This window comes from Epinephelus lanceolatus, chromosome 7 (genome assembly GCF_041903045.1).
Source record: "Epinephelus lanceolatus isolate andai-2023 chromosome 7, ASM4190304v1, whole genome shotgun sequence".
NCBI lineage: Eukaryota > Metazoa > Chordata > Actinopteri > Perciformes > Serranidae > Epinephelus > Epinephelus lanceolatus.
Window position 1 is genome coordinate 21,893,553 of NC_135740.1, and position 12,774 is coordinate 21,906,326.

At 42.4% G+C, this 12,774-nt stretch overlaps 1 protein-coding gene across 1 annotated transcript; it reads right to left on the bottom strand.

The window, feature by feature from the left end:
* Nucleotides 1–9,381: 9,381 nt before the first annotated feature.
* Nucleotides 9,382–11,801, bottom strand: LOC117261235 (uncharacterized). The gene is made up of 2 exons (XM_033633572.2): nucleotides 11,608–11,801; nucleotides 9,382–10,528 (listed from the first exon to the last, which is right to left on the bottom strand). Exon 2 carries the CDS (start codon nucleotides 10,524–10,526, stop codon nucleotides 9,747–9,749), a length of 780 nt encoding a protein of 259 aa, XP_033489463.1. The 5' UTR covers nucleotides 10,527–10,528; nucleotides 11,608–11,801; the 3' UTR covers nucleotides 9,382–9,746.
* Between the last annotated feature and the right edge of the window lie 973 nt (nucleotides 11,802–12,774).

Sequence of the window (12,774 nt, forward strand, 5' to 3'; positions counted from 1 at the left end):
GACACATTATTACTTTGTATTAACTGGCCTAAAGGCAGCATGTAGAGATTGAATAGAAGGGGTCCCAGGATTGACCCTTGGGGCACCCCACAGGTCAAGGCCATGTGGTCTGAGACACAGTTACCAATTTCAACAAAGTACTTCCTGTCTTCTAGATAGGACTTCAACCAATTTAGGGCAGTGCCAGAGATGCCCACCCAGTCCTCTAGTCTCTGTGAAAGGATCTCATGATCGACAGTGTCAAAAGCAGCACTCAGATCTAGCAGGACTAAAACTGAGACTTTGCCTGCATCAGTGTTCAGGCGGATGTCATTTGTCACCTTAATAAGAGCGATCTCAGTGCTGTGATGGGGTCTAAAACCTGACTGGAAAACATCAAAGGAGTTGTTCATTAGGAGAAAGTCAGTAAGCTGTTGGTAAACAGTTTTCTCAAGGACTTTGCCTAAAAACGGCAGATTTGAAATGGGCCGGTAGTTGTTCAGTACTGTGGCATCGAGACTGCTCTTCTTTAGGAGAGGCTTTATGACCGCAGTTTTCAAGGCCTTTGGGAATGTTCCAGATTGTAGTGACATGTTAACTATGTGAGCGAGTGGTGGTAACAAACTGCTCAGCACAGACTTTAGAAATCTAGTGGGTAACACATCGAGGCAGCATGTAGATGAACTCAGACTGCTGATGATCTCTTGGACAGTTTTGTCAGTTACAGGTGCAAAATGAGTCAGCTCTAAGTGTCTAGGTGGCTGCAGGTTTGTTACTGGTGTTGTGGAATTGATGGCATTTTTAATGGTCTGAACCTTGTTGCAAAAGAACACTGCAAACTCATTACACTTAGATGTGGAGATCAGTTCCAACGGCAGTTGAGCTGGAGGGTTGGTTAATCTGTTCACTGTTGCAAATAAGACACGCGAGTTGTTACTGCAGTTTCCAATAATTTCAGAAAAGTACCTCTCCCTTGTTCTACGTAAGATCTGATTGAACACGTACAACTTTTCTTTATAAATTTCATAATGAACATGATTTAGTTTTTATACTGCCAATGCTGAAAAAAGACTGATTGGGCTTTCCTGTAAATTTGCACAATTCCTATCTAAAAAGGGCTTTAGAGACAGACATCACATTCACACCTACAGACAATTTAGATTCACCAGTTAACCTGCATGTCTTTGGCCTGTGGGAGGAAGCTGGAGTACCCAGAGAAAAATGCATGCTAGCATGGGGAGAACATGCAAACTCCACTCTGGGGTGGGGCTCTCCCAACCCAGGGTTCAAACCCTCCATCCCAGGTTTGAACCAGGAACCCTTTTGCATTGTATAATTTGCATGAACTGACCCTTTAAAGTAGAAAGAGCTACTTTTTTTGCTTTAAATGATCATAAATCAAATGTTGATTACACAACTTAATGGCTGTAGAATAATGGCACCATCTGCATTAAGATTGCCTTGCTGTCATTGTGCAGCTCTGTCTGCCACTGGGTACGATGTCCTGGGAAAAAAAATAGGTTTTGTAAGCAGGTGTGAGCATATGGCTTAATTAATGCGTCTTAAAAATCATCATAGATGGAGACATACAGTTCTCAAGTGTTAACCCTGAGGTTCTTGTTACTGTCTTCAAATCTGGACTTCACTTTCTATGAAGACCACATAATGTGTTATGAGGGCATTCAGAGTGAGCTATAATGCAGTTATAATGCATTTATAATGCTGTATGACTGCACTCATAAACACACATAATGCTTCCTGATGCCCTATATCAACTGTCATAAAACATTATAGATGTGACTTATAATGAATTATAAGTGTTTTATGGATGTTTTTGACTAGTCATAAACTAGAAGTTGACTGATGGGGCTTATGATGAAAAACCATGTCAAATGAGCACAGTGTTGGTTATTGACATTCATGTCCCCCTGATGATTGCACATAAGTACACCGGTTCATACAACTGTCTCATCTAAAATCAACAAATCAAAGCCACAACTGAACTGAAAATATGTCTGTGACGATAAAACACCAGAATAAAGAAAGAAGAATGTCACACTAAATCTCTTTATTTTGTCTCTTCTTTCACATTTAGCAAATTAAAATAAAATATAAAAGTGCCAAATTGTTTGAAATGTCAGTAAATTCATTGCCAATATTTTTTCTAATCAAGTGAGCTGAGAATTGCGTGGACTGGTTTGTATTTGGCAACACAAAGTGTGAGCCGGTGATCTTTACAACATCTGTCGCTGTATGTATTTTGTGTGCATCAGTGGTTAACACCTTCAGCGTCTACATTTATAATGCTGTATGACTGCACTCATAGACACACACACACAATGCTTCCTGATGCACTTTATCAACAGTCATAAAACATTATAGATTATAGATAAATTATAAGTGTCTTATGTATGTTTTTGACTAGTTATAAACTAGAGGTTGACTGATGGGGCTTTTGATGCATTATGAATACTTATACACACCTCAACAATCAACTGTAGTGATGACTTATAGTATAACAGTCGATGCAGTATCATAAGTTATGAGTTATCATAAGTAATGCAGTATAGATGTGGTCTTTCTAGAAAGTGTTACCAAAATTAATTTTTGCTTGCTGCTCCACCACGCTACATTTCTTAAACTTGGAAATGGAGACAGAGTTTCTAATTCTTCTGAAACCTGTAAAAGCGAAGCTCAGCTAAATTAAGACCCTGGGGTCTTCCCTGATAATGAAGAGCAGCGAAAGGGACTTTCATCTATTTCTTCATACTGCGAGACACAGACTAAACAACACTGGTCAGGCGGTCAGCAAGAGTGACTACTCTAAAACCGCTGTCACAGAATAAAGCACATGATACACATTAAATCCTTTTCCAACACAAAAGAATGTGAGCAGAAAAATCTGATTCATAAGAAGACTTTCTCTAGTTGACTTATCGGGGGATTTGGTTATGACGCGGTGGTTTGCAGTTGTGCAATATACTGCTGCCAACTCGCATGAACTCCGTTTTTTATTCTGATGGACAGACTGCACTTAGCAAGCTTGAATATTTTATACTTCCCTCCAGTAAATATTTCATGGGCTTTACTTACTGAGGACTGGAGAGTGCACCAGCTCACATCAGTAAAGTACAGCTTGCTCCTTCACACACTCTGACTGGCATAGGAACAAAAAGATATATATATATAATAGATATTTTTATCATAGATGCCCTTTTCACAGTACAGGGGGTGAATGTGGTTTGGGCACTCGAGGGGATTACCAACCATAACTGTCTTTAATAATTCATGTTTCCTTTTTGTGTAGCAGTGCAGCTCTTCACCAAAAAGCCAATACCACAAAGTGTGACCCTGCGTAGGAATGAACCAACAGGAACTAATAACGTCAGCAAAGTCTCTTCCTCTGTAGAGTCTGAGTGTACAGCCCGGTGGGGTTGCACTTCTCGTTTCATTTCAAACGGGATTTCAACGATCAGCAGAAAAGTTGTGATGAAATACAAAGAAAATTATAGGAAAATGTAAAAGAAAAGAAAGGAAGTCAGACAGAAAAAAGCTAGATTGAAAACAAAATCAGTGTCAGTCAGTACTCAGATCCTTTACTTAAGACAAATTGTCGTTCTGACTATGTTTAAGCACTCTATTACAAGTAAAAGCCCTGCAATTAAACTCCTACTGAAGTCCAAGTAAAGAAGTATCAACAGCAAAATGCACTTAAAGTATTGAAATAAAAACGCCCCCATAATTAGATTGTTAATAGCGAAGCATCAAGCAACAAATCAATTACAGCATTTCACTGCAGCAGCTGCTCGAGATAGTTTAACCATTTTAAACAGTTTGATAGTTTAGCCAAGTCGTTCCCAACAAAGGCTCCGGCCCGTAAGAGTTGGATAGACGTTCTGCCACACAAATAAATATTTCTGGACTTTTCTCAAATGTTTGCTCTTTGTAAAATATTGTACTTTGCCCTTCTTGTGCATTATATAGTCATTTAAATGAAAACATCACTCTTTGGTGTGCCAAGGCCCTAGACACAGCTCTCTTGTAAGGGGGTCACAAGCCAAGAAGGAACCTCATATATTCTTTAAATGTAAAATCTTAATTTGAAAATACATAAAGAATAAAACATTCGATATCTAGTGAAGAAGTATACCCTCCTGAGACCCTGTGTCCGCATATGGGGACATCACATTGTGGGTTTACTTGACCTTATACTTCATTCTAGTTAAAGCTGCAGTAGCTAGAAAGCCTGAAAACGGTTGATTTTTGAGTCTCATCTAAGTTAGGTTTCGTTCGTCTCCGCCCTGAGCCCCTCCTACCAGACGAGCACGTGAGTATTTTATCCTACTTGGTTCTATTTCTTCCTATCTGGGAGCCTCGGCTCTCCCTCACCGCGCAGCAGCCCTCCCCATCCCTCCCTCGCGGCCCCGCACATATACTCCCAAGGCTCGGCAGTTGTAGCCAATGCTGGAATAGCTATTTTACCTGGTGCACTTTTCGCCATTGCCACATGCTCTCCCCTTCTGCCGGCGGCATGGGAACGCGCATATGCAGTAGAACAGCCAATAGGAACGCAGTGGTCTGAGCTGACCTTTGATTGGTTGATGCACATCGGCACGATACTGATTCTTTACAGGCTGAACACAGAGCCATGGTGAGGTGCAGAAACCTGTTGTTTGTCTCAGACCACTTGATTTACATTATGCTTAGAGGATATTATACAATTTTTACTCAATTATACCAAAACAATGTTGCCTACTGGGGCTTTAACTTAGCAACGTTCGTGGACACATTTATGTGCCATCTAGTGGCAGTAAGAGCACAGTACACTAATCCATGTAAAAACAAGATGGCAGCCATCTCTGCCAAGTCAGTCTGCAGCTTATCCCGACACAAACGTGGTCAAGGTCCAAAACCTGATCACATTGAATGGTTGAAACTTGTTTATTTATGATTAATTGTGACTGTAGATTGACATGGCAACAAATTTGACCAAGGTTTGTAACAGTAACAAGCTAAGATTCTGTAAATAAGGAAGTACTGGTACCAAGACATTGTGACCTTACTATCGTCTCGTTTGAGGACATTGGGACTTTTACACTTATTGGGTCCTACTGATTCCAAATAGCTAGGAGAAATTAGAAATGTATACCAAACAAAAGTTCGGGTCTCAGGAAGATAAAGTAGCATAACATTACCTCAAAACTGTATTTAAATACAGTACTTGAGTAAATGTACCACAACACATCATCTCATCCCTATAAGTTAAACAGACTGCTCTTTATACTCGTGGATATTCTTCATACATAAACATCTCTGCATTGTGAGTGACCCATTGACTCAGGTGTTGTGCAGAGTTTTTAAGTTGGGTTAATGGTGAAGGTCAAAAGGGTGCCCATTAGTTTCATTTGACATTTTGACGATTGTTCCTCTGTGTGGTTCCTAAGTGTGGTTGATTCTCTCCGCAGCATGGTCGGGGTGATTCCCACTTTGTTCCATTTTCAAATTGTATTCAAATATGTCGAAAAGACAAGAATGTTTTTTTTTTTTTTTTTTTTTTAACAAATATATGAAATCAAATTGGGTGTTTTTGTAGCCTCAGAGGCAGAGCAGTTATACTGAAGAGACCTGGCTGCCATAGGGGGAGGGCAGTGCTGCCACCCCAAGGGTAGATGAGGTGATTTGGCACCAGAAAAGTTTAAAAAGGTATGTAGAAAAAACAAGTAAATTGTGGCATTTATTTCAAAGCTGTTTACTGAAACAAAGGGCGAAAATTGAACCTTGAAACTCAATAAAACAACATGAAACTGAAGCAAACAAACACAAAACAAATGAAAGCTGCAGCCTCACGAACAGATTCCAGCTCCCTTTAACCTACAGTGAAAGGCATTTCACCTTCTCAGCCTAATCTAAGTGGAACCTACCATCTGCCCGCAAGTATAGGGGGAGCGAAAGCATCAAAATCACACAAAATAAACAAGTTACCATCAGTACAATATTTCTAAATTATGGCTGACAACACAATTTATCTGTGGATGCCCACTTATACCAATGAGAGCACCAGATGTAACAGCACATCGTTACTGCAGAACTCTCACCTAATTATAGAAACACTGGACTATAAATGCAACCCTTTCACAGGGAGTCATCCAAGACAGCTGCTTGAGTTTGTCTGAAACAGCCTGCAGAAAGACAGATTTATAATTTACATAAAACTAGTTAAAATAAATGTGTAACAATGTCCTCGAAATCAGTTTACTGCTACTACTTCTAGGCTGGTGACTCTGAGTCTTGTCTCTTGTTTGGTGCGCTGAGGTAAGTGTGAAAAGGAAGACAGACTTGAGAGACGACATGAGCGGATGAGAGTCTTCGAGAGTTTCCAGTCCCTGTGAAAGACTCTTTTCCTGTGTCAGTGAGGGTGGTTTTTCTCTTACTGGAACCATCAGCATGTATGTTTCCCCCTGCATCGTCCCCACATTTCCTCCTGCAAATGTCTAAGATTAGGTAGCAAGCTAGCTTTCTGTGTGCGTTCACAGTCAGCACTGCCTACAGTCATTGTGGATTTTGCCTCAAGTGATGCCACTGGGGCCAAAATGACTTTTCCCCATAGATTTACATTGTGAAAAAGACATCTGCAAATAAAGCTGGATTTATACTTGCAGAGCCTATGCTGTAGCCTGCACATGTGGCCTATGCCATTGTGAGCATGTATACTTCTGTGGTGGTGTGCCTGTGTCACTCTGCAGTTACACCTCCAAAACACTAGCAGTGGCGGTGAGGTGTCTGTGAAGTGCCTTTAAAGTTTAGTTGATTCAAAACACACATTAAACATGGCTTAAAGGATAACTTCGGTATTTTTCAACCTGAGCTCCATTTCCCCATGTGTATGTGTGCGTATGATTCATAGGTACAACTCGTTCTAAAAATGGTTCAGTATTGAGGGAGGCGGATGCAACCGGGAGCCACGAAAGGAGCTAACCGGTAACTGGGGCAAATGCGTCCCGTATAAGTTTGCGCATTAAAAGTGCTTTTTTTCGCCACTGACCGGTTCAGATCGCCAGTGCTATCTCTGTTAATAGCATATTGTAGCGACCCTGGGGCAGTGGTGAGTGCTATGAGTGGAGTCGGCTGTCAGGCTGCCCCGCTGGGTACTGTAAGTGAGTATGTGTGTATGAAGTGTGTGTGTTACACCAGAAGAGTCAGAGTTTGGGACAGAGTCTTTTACGTGCTACCCCCTGGAGTGATACAGGAGTTGTTGGAGTGCTCAAATAAACGGGCCTTTTTCCCGAACGCAAGAACAGGATGTTGCGCGACACCCCGTACAGCTTTCACAGGCTGTCTTTGTCGGACGACGAGATGCTGAAGTTGTGACTAGTTGTGCTACAAATGGATGCTAACACTCCTCTCCAGACACTGCGCCTTGCAGACCATCGGGTCTGCAGTGCTCACTTCTCCCAAGATGACTACTGCCAGCCGAAGAAGAGAAGACATCCAATCCCGAAACACCTCTTCCTCAAGAAAAAGGCTGTCCCACGAGTAGAGAGAGCTACAGACACAGTGGAGCAAAGCTCGTGACATCACACAGCCCAGAGGTAAGGGAAAGGCTAGTGTGCTATTTACAGAGATAGCACTGGCGATCTGAACCGGTCAGTGGCGAAAAAAAGCACTTTTAATGCACAAACTTATACGGGATACATTTGCCCCCCTTACCGTTTTAGCTCGTTTCGCGGCTCCCGGCTGCATCCACCTCCCTCAATACCAATTTTAGAACGAGTTGTACCTATGAATCATACGCACACATACACATGGGGAAATAGGGCCCAGGTTGAAAAATACCGAAGTTATCCTTTAATAGAGACAATTTCAAACACAAGTACACAAATCGGCTTCACTATAACTCGAAGCATTCACAGACAAAGCACTTGTCTTTTGCTGGACACATTTTCCCCACAAATACAACATGCTAATGTTTTTAGCACAAGCCTATGGCATTTTACATTGTGTTAATTAGCCTACTGATGAGCGGAGATTTCCTCCGTTCATATGAAGCCAGGATAAATCACACACAAAACTTAAAATGCTATTCTGTGGAGGCTTTATTGTCTTCACAATGTATTGTTTCTTATCTGTGAAATAAAAGTAAATAAAAGCTTTGTTTCCACCGAGGGAAATGGTTTCAGCTTACAAAAATAGACAGGAGGTCTGTGTCGCTGCCACATATAGTTACATGTCTGGGCAGGCGCACTTCAGGCTACGGCGTAGGCTAGGGTGTCGATTCAAAGCAGAGTCATAAGTCTCGCATTAATGAACAAATGTTTTTGATTGCCACAGCCACCGAGTAATGACTTGTTTCACCTTTGAGATTTTATCCATTCAGTCCAATAACATTTCAAAAGTCTAAAAGAACTGCACAGTTAAATCATTTTTATCTCCATTTAAGTTAGTGGAAGCCAAAACTGGAAGTTTAGACTCTAGTGCGCTTGCTCTGTGGGTCTAATGATGCAGACAGTCTGGATAATACTATACCCAGGTTGAACGTTTCAGGCTTTATGTGCAACAACTTTTATCTGAATGGACACTGTATCCAGTTCTCGGCTACATCCATCCTTGGCAGGCGATGATCACTCTTCTGCATTCCCTAACCCTGTATGATTATGTGTGTGTTTCTTACCCCATCAGACTTCACTTATTCGATGTTGCAGTATTCACACATTTAGCAATGTACTGGTTGAGTACAACGTTATCATAAGAGACAGGCTTAATCTAGAAAATTAAGAATCAAGTTGGAATTAAATGAACCAGAATTAATTGTCTCTGGAAGGACACTGCTGTTTTTTTATGTAATTCTTTGTTTGCTCGGTAGCTTGGGTAAACTGACACACTTACCATAACCCCTGATGTGCCAGGTTGTTGATATTGTTTTCTAAGCCTGCCCTCTAGTGTTTCAAATTTAAAACTACATCCAAGGGTTGCTTTGTGTTGTTTCTGACTGAAGCTGCCCAGATGAAAACAATTCTCATCAATTAAACCAACATTTGTTTAATTTCTACCACTAAGTCATGAATCTTTTGTTCTTTGTAATAATCAGATGTGTTCATGTGAATCAGTAGCTTCACTACTTACACCTGCAGTACTCCATGTTTTTGATTGCGACGTGCAGGCGACGTTCATCTGTACCACTGTAGCAACAGGTGACCTGCAGCTCACATGTTTAGGTTCAGCGGTGTCTCTTTGCTCAGTCTGTGCTTCTCAACACTTGTGTTTACCCGAGCAGGATCCCCACGACAGTTACCATAGAAACTCTGGAGCCTGGCACCAGCAGCAGAGCCAAGAGGGGAGTTCATTTTCAAAGGATTCACACATGCAAGAAAACACAGACCATAGCGCTGAATAACACTTGCTTGGTTTAGAGTATCAAAACACTGTTTTATTGATTCATACTTAGTTCATTCACAAAAACACTGGCAGATTAAAAAAAGAAAGATTTTGCAGATTTTTCCATTGTTATGATTTTGTATGATCACCAGCATACATCAAGTGTAGGTAGATGGTAAATGATGACACTGATGTAACATTACAGATGGACAATCATGACAATATTTACTCGGCTCTGTATGTTTGCAGATGTGTATATGGTCATATCCCTTTAATATATCTGCATAATAGACATCTACATATCTCCTAACGTCAATGTCTCATGCACTGACAGATATAGATTAGGATACTTTATTGAGGAATGTCTTCTGTCACAATGTCTGTCCATTTGCGCCCTATATCTCAGCGATGGCAGGCAGCATGCAGGCTCGCACACGTGCCTCCCTCCACGCTGACCTGCAGTCAGAGATCCACTGGGAGATGAGGGACTGTTTGATGGTTGGATTCTGTCCCTCCCTCTCTGCTCCTCTGTCTGCTGGGCTCCCTCTCCTGGCAAAGCTGTGCTTTGGGGAGATGTTTGGAACAGAGGTGTTAGTGCTGGTGTGTAATTCAGGGCAGCTGCTCTTGCGTTGGCGTAGGAGGTCTGGACTTGAAGCACGGGGGATGCTGTGTGCTCTGGAGCGAGCCTGACCTTCCCATATGCTCCCGTGTTGTCTTATAAACCTTCCCTCGACAACTGCCCTCCTCACGCCTCCTGAGAGGTTGTTCTGGTGTCCATAAAGATACTCCAGGGGATCGGTGTTACTAAACATCAGCTCCCCACTCAGTTCATTCTCCTCTCCCTGCTGCATATCGATGGCATGTGCCTCCTCCGTGGGGTTGGATCTAAAGGTGGTTGATGTTGTCCCACCGAATCGTGACAGCCGCAGCCTCTGGTGCCCAGCATCCAGCTGTCGTATGTGGGTGTTGTCTGGAGAGACGTCCCTGGTGGGGAAGGTGGGGTGGGCCAGGTGGCAGATAGAGAGGAGGTAGTCCTCTGAGGAGACAGCCTGGCCGTGGCCGGCGATGTGGAGTGTGTTGGCCCCATTCAAATCCCTCACTGTCTCCTCGGTGCCCTCTCTGATTGTGGGCAGCAGGAGTGTTCTCTTGGACAGCAGTCTGGACCGCGGCCTCATGGCTGAGATGAAGACAGGGAGGAAAGACGTCATGCTTAGAGCCAAAACAACATCTGTCACATGTTTGGGAACATACAGAAATAGCAATGTGCAGTCAGGAGAGCCATTTCCATTAATTTGTTATCAGTTCTACAGTAATTTCAATAAATCTAATGAGGTGTTTCCTGCAAAAGCAAATTTAAACACAGGAACTGCATGTGGTAGTAATAGTGGACACTGATTGGCTGTTAGTGCTCAAATTAAAATAATTATGACCAGGTGTAATAAAGGCTGTGGCTGCCAGATTCTGCATTATTGCAAAACAGTTTTAAATCACCGCATCGATGTGCTGTCCATCCAAGAAAACATCATTTGATTGAACAGCATTTCATACAGAGACTTATAATTGAGGACTACATAGTCATAAACTGAGCTGTGTATCCAACAGACAAAAACACATTTTTCAAAGCGCTCAGTTTGTTTATGCAAATGCCTCATCATACTGTGTTTTTCCAGTGATATGATTTGGCTGCTACATCTGGACAAGCACCTATTAGAAACCTTAGGAGTGCAGCATGTCAAAACACAACCATCTACTTTTGCCCCTGACTGTATCAATCAAATTTACTTCACATATAACCCCCTTTTCCCCATCTCAGGCTGTTTCCCTTGCTCACTTTGGAGTTGCAGAGCAAACAGCCCAAAATACAAACAATCCCAGCAAGGAGCAGACGGAGGCAACATAAATAGATGCCTATTTTAAATGCCATTTCAGTCATGTAAAGCCACAGAATGTGTCAGCTTATATTTTGTTATGTAACCCCATATTGTTACAACCCTGAGTGTAGCCCACAATGTATTTTCGTCTCGACCTCTGTGCCAAAAATAGTGCAAGCCAAACCAAAATGCCAGCCTCTCCCAGTTTCTTCCAAGGTGTAACCATTGCTATATTTAGACCACACCTTCGGTATACAGCGGCTAAAAATGGTTCCACGGCAGCAGCCCTGTGCTGTAGCGCAGAATAGGCACCCTGTGTGTTTCCACCTCATGCATTTCCAGTAATTATGTAAAGCTTTTCTGCACAATTTGCCTTCCCACTCACCTTTGTCTTTGTCCTGTCCAGTTGATCTCTTCTTTTCTCTCCTCTTGCAATCCCAGACAACAGTATGCAGCCTTTTTGCAGCTGTATCTGTCTTTTATTAAGATGCTGTCTCCAGCCAGTGATGCTGCTTCTCCTTGAGCGCGCTCAGCTCCAACCGTCTCTGACCAGAGGCAGCGGTAGAATGCAGATTTATCTTCTCCTCACATCCCTCCTCCCTCCCTCCCTTTCTCCCTCCCTCTCTCCCTAGCTTACTTTTGGTTTGCCCTCCTTCCCTGCTTCTAAAAATAGACACACCATCCATTTCCTCAGCCAAAGCACTGTCATTGGCCACTGTATTGATGGAGAGAGAAAAACAGAGGCAGAGAAAAAGGGGAGCAGGAGAAAGAGAACTGAGACATGGATAGAAGAGGAGACAAAACAAAACAAAAACACACAGAGAGGAAAAGAGGATCTATTTTTTCTTTACTTTTTTAAGACATGCTATTTTTGTCTGGAAGTGAACACAGTCACCCCCTGTAATTTTGGTAACGAGAGACCATCTTGTTATGAGATCACTCCAGCCACAATAGTTACATGTAATCAAATTACAAAATAAATGTAACTGTAATCTACTACAGTTCTCATCTGTAATCTATTACAGTTACTGAGGGAAAAATATGTAATTATCTGAATTATCTGAACATGTATAGTGCTAGTCATCCGTCCATTCATCCATTTTCATCTGCTTATCCAGGGCCGGGACGCAGAAGCAGCAGGCTGAGTAAAGTATTCTAGACGTCCCTCTTCCTAACAGTGCTTTCCAGCTACTCCTAGAGGACCCCAAGGTGTTCCTAGGCCAGATGAGATATTTGATCCCTTCAGTGTGTTCTGGGTCTGCCCCTAAGGCTGAGTCCAGCCATGCCACAGAGTGAACTCATTGCTGCCGCTTGTATCCAGAATCTCATTCTTTCAGTCACTACCCAGAGCTCATGACCATAGGTGAGGGTTGGAACGTAGGTGGACCAGTAAATCGAAAGCTTTGCCTTCCAGCTCCCTCTTCACCACAATGGTCTGGTGCAGCGCCTGCATCACTGCAGAAGCCGCACTAAACCACCGATCCATCTCACACTCCATTCTACCCTCACTCATGAACAAGATACTTGAACTCCCTCCCTGCGTCGTTGTTCC